Source organism: Argiope bruennichi, chromosome 2 (genome assembly GCF_947563725.1).
Source record: "Argiope bruennichi chromosome 2, qqArgBrue1.1, whole genome shotgun sequence".
Taxonomy (NCBI): Eukaryota; Metazoa; Arthropoda; class Arachnida; order Araneae; family Araneidae; genus Argiope; species Argiope bruennichi.
In genome coordinates, this window is record NC_079152.1 from 9,904,728 (window position 1) to 9,925,609 (window position 20,882).

Consider the following 20,882-nt stretch of genomic DNA (forward strand, 5'->3'; position numbering starts at 1 on the left):
TTCATAAAAGTATTTTTAATCCCCAGATTTTGACAGATATGATGATGATGATGTGTCCGCGGTACAAAGAAAAGGAGGGGAGCAGTAACTTCTGAGGCAAAGACCCCTAAGCACTCGAGGGCAGAAGTCTGACTTCTAGCTCATATGAAGATGACACTCTCACATTCGCTTGCACAACCCCTTTTTATAAGGCTCTTTCACACACCTCACAGATAAAACACAGGGTGAAGAACAACCAAGCTCGAACCAATACTCGAATTCGGGACACCCAGATAACGGGGAGGAAGCGCTATCCCTAGGCCAGGACGCAGGCATTTGACAGATATAAAAGCTATATTAATATTGTTACAATTGTTCTGTTCATAATATATCTGAACATCCATTCTGAAGATCAATATTGCATTCTAAAGATTCATTAAAAACTAATTAAAAAATTTTCAAGACAATTTAACCTCTAATTTTCATGATACTGTAATTTCACTTTCCTATTCTTCATTAGTCGCCTCTGGAAATCGCGAATGAATATATTTCATTTCAGATTAATAGTTTAGACATAACTTCACGTCCATGACTCCGAACCCTATATTAATAAAAAATAAAATTGTGTTATTTTAATTGTTTTGTTAAGTTCCATTTATTGTGCACATGGACCTTTTTAACGGGAGACCAATGCCATGATATCATAGCGCTGTTAAAACCAAAAATGTTTTTTTTTCATTTGTTTTCTAAATTTCGCAATATTTAACTTCACGTTTTTATTCTTTTGTATGTTTTATATTAAAAAGAATTTCGAATTATATCTATCTGTGAACAAGGTAACGGAAAAGCGCTATGAATAGATGAATTTTATTCTACAGATTTTACGTCAAATTTGTGTATTTCTATCAAATTTTGAAAGAAATCAGGTGGAATTCATTCAGAGGAAATCTGTCTGTCCGATTGTCTGAATACAAATGAACACGATAATTAGAAAATGTAAAGATATAGATATAGATGAAATTTGGTATTCATGCTAAGCATCTAAAGTGTTGATTCTTATTAATTTGCCAAGCAAAACTGCCAAAAGATTGACTAATTGCCTGTCTTCACTTTTGCATGTCATAACTTTTTGTAGGGGTCGTAGTTTATCTATTTGTCAATCCGAATGCTAATAAATACTATAAATACAAATCGCAAAGAGATATATAAATAAAACACAGTGTTTGAATCTAAAGAGCACACTCGTATCAAACTATGAGCCAAATCCGTCTCACTAATAGTCTGTAGGGCTACACTTTGCCTTGCATGTAAAGGCAAAGTGTAGCCCTACAGACTACAAATGCCTACGATAAAAAAAGCAATAAATGAAATTTGGTATGTAATCTTGTAACCTCAATTGTAGTTTTATGTCAAATTCTGGTTTTAATTGATCGAAAAAATGCATCCAATATATATATATATATATAAGATTTTATGGTTTTTGTGTATTAATCACATACTATCGATTAATCGCCAAATAGATTAATCGGTATTTTCTAATTATTGTTTACTGATGGGAAGGTATTAATACACAAATAACGGTTTTTCTTTATTTTATACGAAGCATGAAATTCTCGTAAAAATATAAATCTGAGTACTTTTGGCATTTACGCCCTTGCCCAAGGTCACAGTTTTATCCCGGGAGGAGTCAGACAGATCTTTAATTAGAAATTATATGATTTTTCTTTTTTCTGAAACCACATTTATTGGGTTAGAAAATAGAAAATAGCTAAAACTCATTTTTCTAATTACTAAAAGTACTATGCGTTTCTCTGAAGGAAATAGTTCCTTGCTTTGTCTTCAAAAAGTCATCACTTCATTTAGGGTCAATTAAAGCTTTTGACATCCCATGACAATCCTAACCTACAAATTTTTAAAAACATACAACCCATAGCATACTTATAATTATCGCTTAGCTTAATTTTCAAAATTTAAACGCTTTAACATGCATATGCTACGATCTGTACTATTTGGTGTTTGCATGCATTTCTCTGTTTCCTGACACTTTGTTTGCAGCTGAATATTTCATTTCCTCTTGCAGCCCTGCGAGTGGAAGGCGAGTACCTGAACATCAGTCAGGTCTCCCGGGAAGACATGGGGGCCTACCTCTGCATAGCGGCTAATGGAGTCCTGCCATCAGTCAGCAAAAGGATAATACTTCAAGTCAATTGTACGTAATGGTTGTGAACGCTAATTTATTAACTGCTCAAACTATCTACTAACTAATATATTAACTGCTCAAAGCATCATACAAATGAAACAAAAAATATTCTGACTTTCAATTGTGACTGAAAGCAAATTGTCTGAAATGACATAATTGACATACATATATATATATATATATATATATATATATATATATATATATACGAATCACTCCGATGTATGGATTATGTATGACGGTGTTTGTTTATACGAAGTTTTAAATAGTCTTTTGTAATTAGTGTTTATAAATATATAGTATTTAGTTTATAGTATTTAGAATAATATAATGCTATATATAATAATATAGTAGAATGTATAAGAATACTACAAACTAATTAATACATCATAATATAATCACAATAAAAACATAATAATAAATTATAAATAACATTTTAAACACTAATATATAGTGGAAGACATCAACGTTAATTAATTTTTATTTCTTAAGAAAATCTCTGAATTAATTCATCATATTTTCAGCGTAAAAAATTAAAATTCAGATGCTATTTAAATGAAACTGTATAATTCCCGCATTGGAAAATAGCATGCCATCCAAAAATAAATATGAAAATATATTTATTAAGAAAAGTTTTTAACAGTTTATTAAAAAAGAAAATATTTTTATAACAAAATTCTAAATTATTAAATAAAAACTTTAAAAACGTGAATTGCAGATATAAACGTTTTAAATGAAATCTTAATCATATATGTATAATATAGCCATTCGCAGTGACCAGCTGATTCATTTGGATTATTGGTTGAGAAAAACGTCAGGTAATTCTATTCTAATGACTTCCGCAGTAAAGTAATTGATAAAGACACATACTATTTTAATAGTCTTTCATGGTTATATACTGTATGCTATACATATACTTAAATTACTGTTGTCTCACCTAAAATATGAACATTAAATTTAAACGTGTAGTGATTACACTTATGATTGTGATTTAGTAACATGCTTGCTGAAATGTAGCACGTTCGTGAAAAATGTAAGGGTAGAATGCAGAATCATTGCGCATTTCAGTTCAGTGTATGTTATAGAAAATACTTCTTGATTTAAATAATATTCCAGAGGACTGTTCAATGAAACATATTCATAGAAAAATGTGAGCTTATATTAAGATGAAAAAGCAAAATATCAAATTAAGACAGCAATAACATGTACTTTTAAGTTCAATTATATTAGAGAATAAAAATTGTGATCTTTCAATTGTTACTTCTTTACCTCAAATTATATTTTAACGGTTGAATCAATAAAATTTCAAAACTTTTATTGAAATCCATACTTTAAATAAGAATATATTCGATATGGTAGAAAATGCCTAATCTTTCCTAAAGATTATTTATTAATTAGTAATTAATAAGCAATACTGGAAGAAGAATAAATAATGAAAGAAAAATCAAGGATATAACAGTGAAAATGGGTTAACAGTTTAAGTGTTATTACAACAATGAAAATATTGTTTCAAAATGTACAAAAAAAAACAAAGACCTAAAAATTCATTAAAATTAGATTAAAAAATTAATTGCAACTAAATGCCGTCAATGTAAATATGATTTTTTTTATTGTAAATTGGTGTAAAAATAAATTTTTGTTCTTTAATATTTCTAAAATCATAGTACATGAACTTTCATGTGAATTTTACATAAAACGTTTACGTAATAAGATTGGCAGTAATTAAAAAATAATTTCTTGAAAATTAGCAATGAGTAAAAGCGAATTTTTGTATCAATATTTTTTTTAAAAAAATGGCAGAAAAACGCCCAGTTTATTTTATTTTTTAAATAATTAAGCAGCTAATTTTAGTTACAAGAAGAATTGTAATTCTTTTTCATAGCTTTCAACAATAGAAAAGTATCATGCGATTAAATATGTGATGAAACAAGGAAAATGATTTCAATTTTATTACAGCCGTGAAATGTATTTTTAAAATTATATATAAATTATATTTTTTTAATTGCCAGAATCCAAAAAAATACTATATCGCAATAAAATTGTTATTATTTAAAAAAAAAATTTGAATTTTAAAATGGTGTAATAATCAGTTAATGTTTTAAAAAATCATCGCATGAAAGCATCAAAAATTGTTTCATTTTAATAAATTACAAATACAAAAAAAAAAAAAAAAAAATTCTAGATTCTCGTTTTCGAATTCAAAAATATATCTGTGCCTGTTTCTGTTTTAAACGTTTTGTCTTACAGAGCGCCAAAACCCACAAACGCTTATACATACATTCTGTTTCCTAATAATATAGATAATGCATGCTCTCCTATTATAATTCCTTACAAATATGCTGGTAAAACAGTAAATATAATTTCTTATGAAGAAAATTTACGAATTCAGACTTGAAATAATTAAATTTGACGCTGGTTTGGAAGATCATACTCCATATCTACTTTTAGATAAGATGACTCTAGATCTAACAATGTAACAGCAATCCCATTAAATTATTGTGAGTTCCATCTAAATCACATAATTTCAGACGAGAAAACATCCTATTGGAAAAAATGGGTTTAAAAATGCATCATTAAATAGAAATAATGCATTATTGAAAGTTCAATTGCCTCTTATGTCATTCTACAAATAAAATATTGAAAGAACTCAGTAATACACTACAATTAACATGCTGTCGAAGATGTCCCTAACTATATTGGCTTATTACCGGAATATTAATATAAAAGAAATCTCATTATTGACCCATGTTATGAAATTTAACCTACTCGCGGTTGTTAATCTTTTCACAAATGCTGGAATGTCTTTAACTAATGAGGTAAAATAATACCCTTAGAAATGGAATAAGTAACTTCCCAATTACGTAATGCAAATGCGATGTAAATGCATTCCCTTTGCTTTTCTAACTTTAGAATGCATCGCATCAAATGATGTATGAATTTGCTTATGCCCTCGAAACAAGAATTTAATCTTTTCATCTTTTCATGTTATCTACAGTACTTAAATTAGTTCGAAAACATCGAATGATAAATGATTTGATTTCAATTTCAAGTTTATTCAGGAAAAGTATTTTAATTCTGATTATATTTTAAACCATATATTTGATAAAATTTTGCATGCTATTAAAGTACATAAAATGCATTAAATTAACACTTTTCGAAGCATTTTATGTAGAAATATACAGTTTAGGTTATCCAATTTATTTAAATAAATAAGCATGATCTAAATTAATAAAAATCTAAAATTGCCATTGTTTGTGGATACAACTTTAATTTAACAATTGTTCAATACCAAATATATTTATTATTATCAATTCGAGAATATGCCTTTTATTTCTATTTGTCTAGTTCAAAAGATGTAATACTTACTTTTGAATATATAAATATATATTATTCAATACCAAATATATTTATTATTATCAATTCGAGAATATGCCTTTTATTTCTATTTGTCTAGTTCAAAAGATGTAATACTTACTTTTGAATATATAAATATATATTATTCAATACCAAATATATTTATTATTATCAATTCGAGAATATGCCTTTTATTTCTATTTGTCTAGTTCAAAAGATGTAATACTTACTTTTGAATATATAAATATATATTATTCAATACCAAATATATTTATTATTATCAATTCGAGAATATGCCTTTTATTTCTATTTGTCTAGTTCAAAAGATGTAATACTTACTTTTGAATATATAAATATATATTATTCAATACCAAATATATTTATTATTATCAATTCGAGAATATGCCTTTTATTTCTATTTGTCTAGTTCAAAAGATGTAATACTTACTTTTGAATATATAAATATATATTATTCAATACCAAATATATTTATTATTATCAATTCGAGAATATGCCTTTTATTTCTATTTGTCTAGTTCAAAAGATGTAATACTTACTTTTGAATATATAAATATATATTATTCAATACCAAATATATTTATTATTATCAATTCGAGAATATGCCTTTTATTTCTATTTTTCTAGTTCAAAAGTTGCAATGCTTACTTTTGAATATATAAATATATAAAACATCAGATAATTTATGTATAAGTAAATGCATGAATTAAACCTACAGAAAAGTAAGGTTTAAAATTATTACTAATTCAATTTGCTGTTTCTTATGGCACTTGCCACGGACAAGCCCGCTGTTCAAAGACAGCCGATTTAAGCCTAAGGGGCAGCGCCTCTTGTTTTTATCGTAGAGCCAACTTTGGCCAAGCTTACGACTTGGCTACTCACGCATTACTCATTCGCTTGCACAACTCCTTTTTACAGGAGGGCACATTCACATATCTCACAGATAGAACAAGAGGAAAAAACCATGACCAAACCGGGACTCGAACCCGGGATGTCCAGATCACGGAGAAGATGCGCTACCCCTATGCCAGGACGCCGGCCCAATTCAATGTAATTCAATTTATTAAGAGAGGATTTAAGGTACCCCAAAAATGATCGCATTGCAATATTTGTATTTTTGAATAATTGGATATTTAAACATCTTTAAGACGTGTAATGATTCACTAAGCATTTTCCCATACTTAACTGGCCAAATTACATATTTTTATAATGTTTTTTTTTAAATTCAATTGTAATACATTCCTGAAACATATTAAAGTTTTTGATCAACTGTTGGAGATTGGATTTGTCGTATGAGTTTATTTTCCAAGCAATTCAACTTGTAATAAATATTAATGTAACAGCTCAGAAATGAATCATTCTAAAAGCAATGCATACACAATATCATACATGAAATATATTATTTTCTTATACTTTGTAGATTCTCCAAAACTCTTCTAATAAATACCTAAATAACAATGACTACAATTCATGGATGGAAATTTGTTGCTGCTAATCTTTATTTACTTCCATAAATATAATTAAAAAACTTGAAATATTTAAAATATAAAATTTATTATATGTATTTATATTTAAAATATAATTACGATTATTATTATTCGGAAGTTTTCGGATTATTATTAATGAATCCGAGTCATGGCCAGTAGGGAGAAATATCATACAGTTTCGTTGCTAAGAGTATGAGGCAAACAGATGATGAAAGAAAGAGTTCGTGACGTTATAACCGTTAAAGACGGACGCCCTTTTCGGAAGTGGCGTTGGGAACGAAATAAAAAAAAATACTTCAACAGCAATTTAAGACACTTAATGTTACCTTAATTACATTCCAAAAGGTATGAAATACCTGAAACCCAGATGCTAAAATGATTCTAATTTGGGATGCAAGTGAGTAGAAAATGATTTTATGAATGTTGTCGAAATGAAATTCTTGTGTGTGTTTGCATGTGCACATGCTCTTGTGTATATTCTTTAATTTCTAATTAAATTTCTAAAGATAATTTTCTGATCACTTAAACTTCGTCTTCACTATAATTTAATTTCCAAGTATCACAGATTATTCCTTTTACCAAGGAACCAAAATGTCTTTCTAAAACTATGTAAGTTCCAAATACTTTCTCACATGTTCTCTTTTCAGACTTCTGCCTTCCTACATGTTTACATATGTTAGACGAATATTTAAAAAAGCTAAAAATTAAATAATTTTTTTTCAGATAAAGATATAAAGGATGAAAATTCTTAAAACTCAATACTTGTTTCTACAAATTATATCATATGTATATAATTTTTCCTTCGTTTAAAAAATCATTTTCTTATCAGTTAACTTCTTCTTACTTTACTTTAATCTTAATTTCTGAGTTGTGTGAGCTATTTTTTCACACGATGGCTCTACCACGTGTGAATCCAAAATATTGTATCAATGAATTACCTTCTAAAAATAAAACATTTTCATATGACATCTTTTCCCATTTTTTTTTCTTTTTTGATTTTTATTGTGTCTCCTTCTGGTAAACGTGCATGTTTTACTTTACCAAAAAAACCATGTGTTTATATACTTGGTGTGTTTTTAATTTAGTACTTTTATTGTAACGTTTTGCTTTTTTTTATAATTTTGATATGTTAGAAAAAGCAAAATGTCTGGTAGGAAACTACTGAGTATAGTTATTTCGTTTCCTTTTTATTCTTTTTATTTTTGTTTTAATTATATATGTACATGATTTACAATTAAACTTGCTCACTTTATAAAATTCATTTATGTAGTTCAAATTTAAAACAACTCCAACTTAATAATTGAATTGTTACTATAGTTAACCTGAAATACAAATAAAAGTTATTCTAATTCAAATTGATTCTATATCAAAATAATTTAAAATAAACTTTACATTGATTTATTTTAAAATCATTATATAAAATGTAAACTAAATCAATATTTCTCCTTCATTGTACAACGTTTTATTTTCATAAATATGATGATTATTTTGGTTCATAATTTATAAAAAAAATTAAGAACTATTGATCGTTACACATGCAAATTTCTTATTATCACTACTTTATCGAAAACTTAAAATTAATTATGTTCTTGTGTCGTTGCAATCTCTTCTGCGATTTTATAGGAAATAATATTTATCTTGCTAATAAACTGTTTTCATTAATATAGTCTCTTACTATAATGATTCTTGAAATTAGATGTCAAATTTTAACAACATTGAAATATGATGATGTTTGGATATTAAATTTGGTAAATCAAATTCATTGCTGTTCGCTAGCCATTATAAAATAAAATTAAGTTTTACTCTTTAATAATTCCAATACGCCTCGTTAGTTCTCCTTCATTAATTTTTCTTCAAGAAATAAAATATCTGTTGTTACCGTTGAAACATTTTCATCTCAGTTTCTTTTTTTTTCAGTGATAGAAAATATTGAATAAAAAACGAATCACATATTTATTTTCGTTTTATTCTAAAAATAATTATTTTATATACTTAATATTTGTAGTAATAGAAATTATAATTGCACGAAAAGGTTTTATATTTCCAGAATTAAAGCTTCAAAAAATGTGTTCCAAATTATTGTATAATTAGATATTTTGTTTTTATACGATTAACAATCATTATTATCTAAATTCGAAAGTATAATATTTCTACTAATAACACAGATGCTTGCGTGTATGTTGACGAACTACAGGTGGGAATGTACATTTCGGATAATTTTAATAAGAATTTTAATTAATTAAAAATTAAGCTAAAAATGGAGGTTATTTTTTCATAATAACTTCCGAAAATATTTTTGCACAAAAGTGTTTTTTTTACCGTTTTTGAATTTAAAAAAAAAAAGTTTTTTTTTATTGATATAAATTTAATATTCATGCAAAGATTTTTTGTGTGGCTTTTTTGACATTTTTTTTAAATAACATATTTTCCGCATGATTTTTAACGATAGATCACATTGTTGTTCTGAAATTCAAACTATTTTCATCAAATATTGAATTGTCTGATTTTCTTAAAATATTGAAAGTTTAGATGGAAAGATTTTTTTTAGTATCTGCACATTTTAAAAGATGAATAAAAAATGAATTTGCAATAACTGGAAGATAAGAAGAGTGATAAATAGGAAAACTGCGTTTTGATCTCTTAAGAAATTTTATGAATATAATAAACGGAATATATGTATGATTATTAAAGTAACATGTTTTTCATGTTTAACAATTTGACGGATTTGGTCCAAATGATTTAAATGAAATTAAATATAATCATTATTCTCGACTAAACAAGACTAAATCATTATTCTCGACTAAAACTAAATATAATTTTGTTATAAAAATATTATATTCAATCTCTCTACAAAATTGGCTAAATCTTACCTATAAAATCCACTGTTTGCGTCAGAAATTATATTGTTAAATAAAGTATCTGTTGATAAGATAAAAGAAATGCATTATAGAAGTTTCAAGGAAATGAATAAACTTCCATAATCAGTTTGGAGCTCTGAATTGTTAGACACATCTTTGAAAATTGTCTACTGAGAAGATAAATGAAATGCATTATAAAAGTTCTAAAGGAAGGAATAACCTTTGATAATCAGTATGGAGCTCTGAGGCAATATTGAAATGTTATATACATCTTTAGAAATTGTCTGTTGATAAGATAAAAGAAATGTGTTATAGAAGTTTTATGGAAAGGAAAAAACTTCCATAATCAGTTTGAAGCTCTGCATTGTTGGACGTATCTTTGAAAATTGTCTACTGAGAAGATAAATGAAATGCAATATAAAAGTTCTAAATGAAGGAATAAACTTTGATAATCAGTATGGAGCTCTGAGGGAATATTGAAATGTTAGATAAATCTTTAACTGTTGTCTATTGATAAGATAAATGAATGCATTATAAAAGTTTTAAGGAAAGGAATAAACTTTGAAAATCAGTGTGGAGCTCTGAAGCAGTATTGAAATGTTAGATACATGTTCAAGAATGCCATTTTAAATGTTATGTAATTTGGTATAATTTCATTGATATAAAAAGTGCATTTCTGGAAAAAAAATATAATTTTTGAATACCATTTTCTTTATTACAGTTCGGCCGAAGATAAGGGTACCTAATCAACTGGTGGGTGCAGCGTCCGGATCTGACGTCACTCTGGAATGCAGGCTCGAAGCCTCCCCTTCGCCACTCACGTCATGGATACGCAGTGACGGGATCATGTTGCTCAACAATCGCAAGTATGATATTACAGAGGAGAAAAACGGCTACAAGATTAACATGAAAATCAAGATTTACAAACTGACGGAAAGTGACTTCGGCTCATACAAGTGCGTAGCCAAGAATACGTTGGGAGAGAAAGAAGGATTTATCCGCTTGTATGGTAGGTTCCTTATGAATAACTTTATGACTAAATGTAACAAATAAACTAAAAATAGGTACCTCATTTATAAATGCAAAGACTTTGTAAGATATATCTTCTCAGTAACGAAATAAATAACAACAATCCAACTTTGCCAATATATATAGTAATTGCAATCACTCAGGCGGATTTCTGTATTCTGAAGGATAACTTGAAAATGATGTGTATCCCATAATGCTTTAGTATTGAAACTGATGAATAATGGATAGAATCCTAATGTGTAAATGAGGGAGTGTTGTTAGATATATATACTATGTAACGAAATAAATAAATAGACTCCGACGTCGTCAATCTGTAGAGTAACTGCAGTCGCTATTTTGACAGTAAGCATTGTAAACTCATTGAATCACATGCATCAACGATTGCAAAGTCAAATTTGTAGTTTAAATTGTTATATTCTCTCACTTGGATCTATTAGACTATTTTGAAATCAGTAGAAAACATGAACACTTTTTTAAAAACATCCATCGAAATTTCATAGCCAAAATAGTATGTAAATCAAAATGGATTATATTTGGTTGAAGTAATAATTTTGCAATCGAAATCCAAATCTTTCTCGGTTTTTATAATAAACTACCTATGCAGGAAAACTAAGTAGGAATTAGTATATACTGTCTATTAAATTCCTTCTCTCCCAGTCACTGCTCAAATGTCTTCCATGTTGCCTTTTTTATAACATTTATACCTTATTCGTATCTTCTTATTTCATCATGCATCCATATGACGTTATTATGTCGCCCTTGGCTCTTTCCTTTTATAAAGTTTTGAACAGGAAATTTGATAGCAACCAGCTCTGTAAATGAGTAGGATTTACTTTTTGCATTGAAAAAAAAAACAACATTTTCCTGTCCCAGTGACAAACGTCTTGTTCAGTAGAACACGAATCCAGGATATATAGGATGGCAATAAATTAAATTTTCCTGTTTCAGGCATCTGTAACTGAAACTAAAGAATAGAACAAAACCAGACTTCATATATATGCTGTGAAATGCCGTGAAGAAATGAACTCTTCAAAAAAGTCCAAACAATTTTGCACATGAATCCAGAGATCACTAATGTTGATCATTGGAAATCTCATACGCAATGTCATTTCTTCATATGCATTTTTTATAATATGAAGGTTTATGAAATTTTTCTGAATCCATTTTCCAAACGTTCGTAATAATTAATGAATCATTTTCCAATAATATCAAAATATCTCCCATCTTTATTGATTTATGTTAGAGTAATTTGTGGAATTTATATGACTTTCCCTTTTATAATGTATATACAAAATTTTAATTTTATTCCACTTATTAAACTACAGAAAAAAGACTTCGGCCATCAAATAAATTAAAGATATCAGATTATCAATATAATCTTTAAAAAAAGCTTTCCAAAGTTCTTCATTGTTTTAGGTTTAATTAAGTTATGTTTTGGTTCCGATAATGACAAATCTTGTGTATTATTATGTATTAATTATGAAATATTATGTGTTATTATTATTTATTAATTATTAAACATAATGTGTTATTTATTATTATTTATTGAATATTATGTATTATTATTATTTATTTCATTTTCCTACATTTACGTATTTCAGAAATTCCGCCACCTACTGCAAATCCAAAAGTCACTCAGCATTACGAAGTTTATTTACCTAGGCTGAGAGGTAAATATCACAAATATTGATTCTTTCATTTCTCTTTCAACATTTGGCAACATTCTTAATATTCCTTTCATACATAGGTTAAAATATTCTATTCAAACAGTTATTTTAAATATTTTCTTAACAAGGAAAGGATTTAATTAATTTCTTGATTAGCTTTCTGAAATGATGGTAATTTAATTCAACCTATGAAATTATTCTATATGGAATAAATTTTTTCTGTTAGATTTCAATTAAGTTGGAATATATATTTTTATTTTTATGCATCCATTTCGGGCCGAATTGGATTGATTGAACTAATTTAAAGATTTACAGAATCATATTTCAAAAACAGAAGTTTTCAATAGCAAATGGATAGGAGGTCGCAATTATTCTTCAAAAATTAATTATGATGATTGTATTAATTTAAAACAAATATTAAGCTAGAATCTCTTTATTCAAAACATAAATAAACATCTTTAATTCTACCTTAAATTGTTATTTGATGGACTTAAATATCATATTATATGTAAATAAATTTATAGATTTGATGTAATAAGAGAAAAATGGGGATCTCTAAGCGAATTAAAATTGAAATTCTAATTTTAGTTTCTAATTTTGAAACATTTTTTTACTACCTGCATTATTTTTAAATTAAAGTATTTTCCTTTCTTATTCGCCTCATGGTTTCAAGAGAATATTTAAAATAACAGAAAATAATCATGCTGAAAACATTTTATTTTCTCTTTATTTCTGATAATTTGCTTTATTATTGTTCTTTCCTGTTGAAAGTTTTCAATTCGTATGTCTGTTACGATATGTTTGTTTCAATCTTAGTTTTTATTGGTAAAATTAAATTGAAAAAAAGGTTGAAGTTGGCAATCTATTTAGAAATATAGTTAAAATGTTAACTAAATAGATACCAATTATATATTAATAGATATAAATTAAATTAAATTAATTAATTTCTTTAATTCTTTATAGATGCAGATTAAAGTCTAGAGAGACTAATTATTTTTACATACTCATTATTTTTGTAAGCAAAAATAACTTAAATGGGGAAATACAAGAAAAAATGAGAAAAGAATTTTTGGCAAAATTAAAATTATTGTCAGTATGCTCCTGATGATTTCGAAAATTCATTTAATTATATATCAAAATGTAATTTTAAATGGAAGTTATCAATATTCAAAGTGATAAAATGAAAATAATATTTTAAAGTAAAATTGATCCAATTCATGATTAGTAAGAGAAATCCAACATTTTCTTCTTAATGTATATTTAATTTCTTTTTCCTTTACACTGTTTAAAGTTGAATATATTTCGATTCACTTACATGTTGAATTGTCATAAACTATATGGTAAATTATTATCAGTGTGTACAAATGCGAGATGGGAGTTTTATCTTAATTTTTCGAATATATAGAGTCTCCCTATTCATTTGGAATGTTGTTTTATTCTTTCAATAAATTCAGACGATTTCGTAGCAATAAATTTTGCACCCTTCAGTTACTAAAAATATTATAGCAATACTTAGGAAACCTGGTTATATAATTGTCTTTAAGAGAGAGATTTATTGGCTGCCAAAAACAGTTTTTGATTTTTGTGTATAACATGACACTATAAGTGTGATAGGAGAAAATCGGGACAATTTTTTTTCAAGAAGAATTTTTTGACCATTTTTTTTTTTTTTTTCATTTTTGCGCTGAACATTAATACATATAGACATTGTAGAAATATCTATTTGAGATTGTGAATTTTTCCCAAAATGTTCGATGAGAAGTGTCATATACGAAATTGAGGAATTTTTCCTAATTAAGTTAGATGGAATTTCGACCAGTCACTTTTCTGAAAATTTTGTACGGAACAATTAAAAACTTTATCTGTCAACAATTATATTACATTTGAGAATTAAATTTTACGTTGTGAATAAAATAAATTTACTTTACCTATGTTGTATATCCACCCGGGGAGGCACCTTGAAATAAAGAAGAGAAGCTTCCGGGGTGGTGAATGGTTCTCGTCACCCTGGTTACACAGAAAGGTGAGGTCTGTCTCCTCCCATCGATGACGGAACGTACTTCCTTAGGGAAGGGTTGTACCGTGGCCGGTGATGGCATTTAGGACTCAATCACATTCCTGCCAGTGTTGCTATTGCGACTGTTCGGTCATTCAATTATTCTATCCTTTATTCTATCCTTCGGGCTGATTGGAGAGTCAGTGATATGACTTACGTATGTTGTATAAAATATATTTGGAGGATTTTTCAAATATTTTTTCCACGAGACATTCAGATTCAGAAAGCAAAATAATATGACATCATTTATTAGAAATCATTTGAGTTATCTTATGAAATATCGCCTTAATCAAATATGATCAAAATATTTTTAAAAATTTCTATACCTGATTGAATGCTCCAATGCCTTTCTTAAGAGTGATGCATTTTTAGCTAGGCAGGCTAGGCTGCTAACTAATGCATTTAGGTTAAGGAAGGCCATAGGTTGGTTAGTTAAATATGCTTTTTACATAATTGTCAAATAAGATGTCGATATTATTTGGAATACTAATTCCTTGAATTGTGAAATATTATATTTCCATTCAATAATTAAAATGATTTCTTAATAAATTTAAGTATTTAATATATTAGAATATTAATTATTTATTTCAATGTTTGTACCGTATTCTATTTTTCAGGTTATACATAATAATAATTTTAGCATTATAATTCTTAGAAATTTATTATGCTCATAAAAATTATCATAGTTAGTAAACGCTTTTATTTGTAAATAATTTATTGAATATTAGTTATGGTTAATTTTCAAGATTATCTTTCTTCATGAATTGGACAATTTAGTACTTCTCTTTGTTTTTTTTTATAGATAAATGATAAAATCACTCTCACACTCATACACGTTTATAATAAGTAAATGAAAGAAAGAAAATAAACCTTTTGCATGTTAATTGTCTTCAAAATGTATACAAAACTGAAATGGACAATTATTAGAAGAGGGGCATCATAATATATACTGCTCGGGGGAGTAAGCGGAGAAAATCCTTTTATATCAATGTCTCTATGGCCACAGTGACATTGGGTGTCATATGATGAAGCCACGTGATAATAGATACATTATTCAAGATGTCCATTGTGTGATTTTGAATTGTCAAGTGTCTTCACTTATTTGAAAAATATGATAACTATGATAGTCTTTCCAAAATTATTCAATTTAAATTATTTAGATAGAAATATTACTAAAATTAATAAATGCTCCAAAATTACGGTGAGACAGATTAATATCTAATTAATGAACTGTAAATAACTTAAATGTCAAATTAAAATCTAATTTTACTAATAAAATGATTTAATTTTTGTATTTAAATAATTAATTTTTATATTTATTAATATTTATATGTAAATACTATAGGATATATGAAATAAAATATTGAATTTTAACGTTGTTTCATATTAAAATCTAATAACTGTTAACTATAAATAATGTTGATTAAACCTCATTTTTATGTTTTAGAACATCTGCACAGCAACAGCTCTGTACAGAGAAAAAATTCTCCGGCCTCTAATACTTTAATGGACGAATCCCAGGAATTCCTCTCAGGTGCGGACTCATTTTGCAAATTTAAAACATATCCGTATTTCGCGACATGTTGGTTCATCGGATATACTGGTTGTGTTTAATTTCCATTGAATCCTAGATTCAACCTCATGACTACATGAAGACATATTTTTAAGTATAAAATTAAGGCACACATTATAGCTGTGTAAATATAATAACGTTACACGTGTTCTATTTATTGTGCACATGAACATTCTTAATGGAGTCGAGTTCCAAGACATGATATAATGCTATTAAAACATATAGATATCTTAAATAAGTATGATATCTTGAAACTGTGAAGATATGTTGTCATTCCACATTACTTTTCACAGTATTTTAATTTTACTTTCTTTTTTTTTTTTTTTTTTTTTTTTTGTAAACTGAGTGGCAGAATATTTTTTCTTAGCTTCAAGTAATGGGAAAGCTTGGATATCATTGAAACAATGGGAATTATTGTTAAAATTACTCAAACAAATTTTCATAATATTTGTCGATATTGTTATTGTTATCAATGAAAAGACAACATTCTAAATTTTAAAAGGGTTTAATATCATTTCTGTTCTGTAGTATTTTCAGAAGTTATCTCAGAAAAATCTTAAAATCACACTTAATTTATAATTAATTAAAATTATAATCAAAAATTTAAAAATTAATTTAAAATGATATTTCAACTATATGTGTATCAAATTTGGTAGTTCTAAGTCAGAAGTCTGGAAGAGCACTGCACATACACACATGCTTTTTTATTAGTGGTAGATATCGAGATTGATAAATTCATGTTATCATTCATTATATCCTGTATGATTACGCAATTTGAGCAAATTATAGTGATTATAGGCTGTCAAAATTATTTCGTAGGCAATTTTCATAAATTATAAAATAGCAACTAAACGCACTTCCTCCAGCTATTATTTGAATGTACATTTAATTCCAAACACAGTGATGAAAACTAAATTAAATATTTAAAAGTACTTATTTATTTATTTACAATTTTTCTAAGTAAATCAATAAGAATTTTTTTTCAATTAATTAAAAGTAGACGCACTTATGGGAAATTAAACCGTTCGGAAGGTTTATATATTCCAGAAAATTAATTCTTAGTTTGGAAAATTTATACGATGGAATAAATATAAAACAATTTTTTTTTAGATAAAACACTTCGGCCGGCTTCGTCTGAATCTGGTGCTGAGGATGAAACAATGCCAAGTAGGCCGTTACAGGGAAGTCCAAATAGTGGTGAGCCTTTATCATTTAGAGATAGTGTATCTCTTTTAATAATAATGATGAATGTGTGTGCTTACGTGCGTGCGTGAGTGTGTATTGGCCCTCTGCAGAAAAGACCATTTTGACCTACAACTACCAAATTTAATACATATATACTTTGAAAAGTGAAAATATGCATCTTACGAATTTTAATTAATTAAAAGCGAAGTCTAACTTTTTAGTTTTTCCGCAACATCTCGCAAAATATTAGAACGCAAAGAATAATTTTTACACCAAAATCCAAAAAATTGTCTGCCGGTTATAATATGTTTTGGGAAATTGGAAATACGCATCTTCGAACTTTTTTTTATTAATTAAAAAATTAAGCCAGATTTGTTAGTTTTCTCTAAATGTTTTATCTCGCATTTCACGAATCTATAATTACTAAAATTTAATTTCAGTATGCAATTGAATTTCGTCCATATCTATAATAAATATCATCATAAAAGTTACTAAACATCGAATTTACAATATAGTTTATACAGTGGAGTAACTAGGGTGGGGCATGCCGGACACATGCCATGGTATCATTATAAAGGGCTTAAAATAGAGGAAATAATTGGTCACATCTAAGTAAAAAGTACCTTTTTATTTATTTATTTATTTTCATTTTTTTTTTACTTGTTTGTCATATTCTTAAAAATTAAAATAAAAATTATCAGTCTCATTTTAGTATTTAGTACTCGACATTTGTAAATCTCGAGATTTTCGAAATACGAAAAAGTATTTCAGTTTCTGCTCAAACTTCATTGCTGATTCTTTGATTGTGAAATTTTGAATATATTTTTTGATTACTGAGTGAATACTGATTATTGAGTGAACATAAAATGAGCGATTCGTGTGAGTAACATTCAATAAAATAAGATGTTCCAGACTCCTTATTTAGTAATAAAGAGAAAAATAATCATCATATTATCATACCTTATATAAATAAATCTTTTAGAGTATGTTTTTATTCACCGAACGTTCCTATGAATCTTAAAAAGAAGTTTGCTTTTAATTCTATAAACTAAACTGAGAAGAATCAGATGGAAATAAATTTACTTAAAAATGAAAATAATAATTGAAGAAATTGAAAACAATACAAATTTAACTGTGATGAAGGATGGCGTGGATAGAATGTTAAACAATTAATCGGATTTTAACTTCTATTTATTATGAATACTTCTTCTGTTGTACTTAAGTTCAAATCCCTAAACAGTAAAGAAAATTAAATCCGGAGATTTTTTTTTCGTATTCTTTCATAAAAATAGAATTTTATAGCTGCGATACTTATATACTGGGGATACTGATCTATACTAAATAACGGAATCAATTTCAGAAATAGTTATAATAAAATATATTTAATATATCGCTTAATAGTTGCACTGTATTGGACAACGAATGCTTAATCACCCATTTCTCTAGAGTTGCATAAGGTCACTGAATTTCAAAACAGAAATAAATGACATAAAATTCATAGATATTAGAAATATTTTAGTATTGAAATGAATGGCGGAATCTCTTCTTTGTTCATAAAATAAAAGCAGTATAAGAATCGCAGTAACAGAAAGAGAGAAGGCGCTGTTTTTATATTTGCTTTAGGCAACATTTTGTATGTGTATACCTACGAATGGGTTGTATTGTTCAACACTGTACCATAGCATAAAATAATCGATTATTAATGAAAAAATTGTGAATGCTGTGGAATACAATCAGGCAGCAAATAAATTATTAAGCTAAAATTAATATTTTTACTTTATAATTTTACAATAGCAATGTTTTTAAATCTTCGGTGCCGTTTTGAATGTTATTACTCATTTTACGATATTGCTGACACGTCATTTTGTGTTCCAGGCCTTCTGTATTCCTTGCTATTCACAATATTGTTCAATATTGATTCAAAATATAATAAAACATTTTGATTTTGATGGATGTATTTATTTAACTTTCATCCTTTATGTCTATTTGACCTTTCTCTAATAAATATCTTTCATAATATAATTACGTTTTGTTTTATTTTAGGAGGATTTCATGCAACATCGTTCAGTTTGTCCATATCCTGTATATTGGTTTTAATGGAACTGATGATGCAGCTATAATTTTGAACAAAGTTTGGATAATATTTTTTTGCATTTGGGTTGATCTCAAGATTTACGATATTGTTGATAAAGGACAACAGACATTTTTGAGTGGAACATATCCATACATCTTCCTCAACACTCGAATTCAATGTTTCGTTATTTCAGAGTTTACGTTCTATCAGCTCGGAAAGAACTAATCTATTATTTGAGATGCATTAACTACGTTACAGAGTGCTAATGTACATTTCTCCATGTATTCAAAGTAATACATTCTTGAAACAATGTATCTTGTCTGCTGACTTCCATTTCACTGATACATAAGAAAGGACTGGATTAAAGACAGATAATTTATGTATTATGTGTTAAAAAGCTATGAACGTCAAGTTATTAACTCAAATTATTTCATTTAAAAATGCACTTATTAACTTCGACAGTATCAGAAGAAAGGAAACATTTACATATTTTTTTTTCCCCAAAAATGGATAAATTCATTTAAAGTTACTTTTGTTCATATCGTTACTGATGTGATACCCCTGTTATCATAAAATATCCAATATTTGATATTTACATAAAGTTTATTGTAAAGTTTACTTGAGAGAAGTGTATTATATAGTGACTTCATGAAAAAGGTTTAATGTCTACAATGGACATTATTTTAATGAATTTTCTAACCAATATGAACTACTAGAAGTAGAGAAATTAAGGAAAAAAATGCTTGGAATTCAGTTTAAATGTAAATAATAAATTAAAGCAATTAAAAAAGATTTTCAGGGTTATTTTCGAATATTCGATTGAAGTCATTCACAATATTGTAAAGTATTTGGAATAATTGAAAAACATTGTAGCGATACATCATTTTTTTTTTGATGAGCATGAGTTTTCTATAATAATTAATGCTTTATTCTTAGGGACATAAATTCTACGTTGATTTATATTTATAATATCTTCTTAAACAATTATAAAGTATTTTTGTTATTAGACTTTATTTCAAAACAATGCAAAAAGTACTTGTTCTAAAAAAATTGAATTCTTAAAAAATACATATCTGTTAATGTATAATTACAGTTTATGAATCTAAATTGATACATATCATATTAAAATTCAGATTATTTGATGATTTTACAAGGCATTCACATATCAATGATTAATATCTGTCCGTCTGATGCAAAGTTAATTTCAAAAAGGTATGCTAAATAGTGCCTATGTAGATGAAATTTAATATCGATAATGATCATTATTTTAATGGATTTTCTAACTAATATGTATTATTATTAATTATTAATATAAAAAGCCTCAAAAGGATTTTGAAGGTAAATAATGAATCAAAACAATTACAAAGTAATATCTGAGTTATTTAAAAATGTCTGATTAAAG

The 20,882-nt window shown here is 27.0% G+C and overlaps 1 protein-coding gene across 1 annotated transcript in view; it reads left to right on the forward strand.

Moving 5' to 3' along the window:
• LOC129962028 (lachesin-like) overlaps window positions 1-20,403 on the forward strand; it is a 379,452-nt gene extending 359,049 nt beyond the window's left edge. Inside the window, exons 5-10 of the mRNA XM_056075705.1 lie at window positions 2,060-2,188; window positions 10,618-10,905; window positions 12,527-12,595; window positions 16,096-16,182; window positions 17,332-17,418; window positions 19,450-20,403. Coding sequence (XP_055931680.1) covers window positions 2,060-2,188; window positions 10,618-10,905; window positions 12,527-12,595; window positions 16,096-16,182; window positions 17,332-17,418; window positions 19,450-19,526 — 737 coding nt within the window. The 3' untranslated portion in view covers window positions 19,527-20,403. The remainder of the gene's footprint in view (window positions 1-2,059; window positions 2,189-10,617; window positions 10,906-12,526; window positions 12,596-16,095; window positions 16,183-17,331; window positions 17,419-19,449) is intronic.
• The last annotated feature ends 479 nt before the right edge of the window (window positions 20,404-20,882 follow it).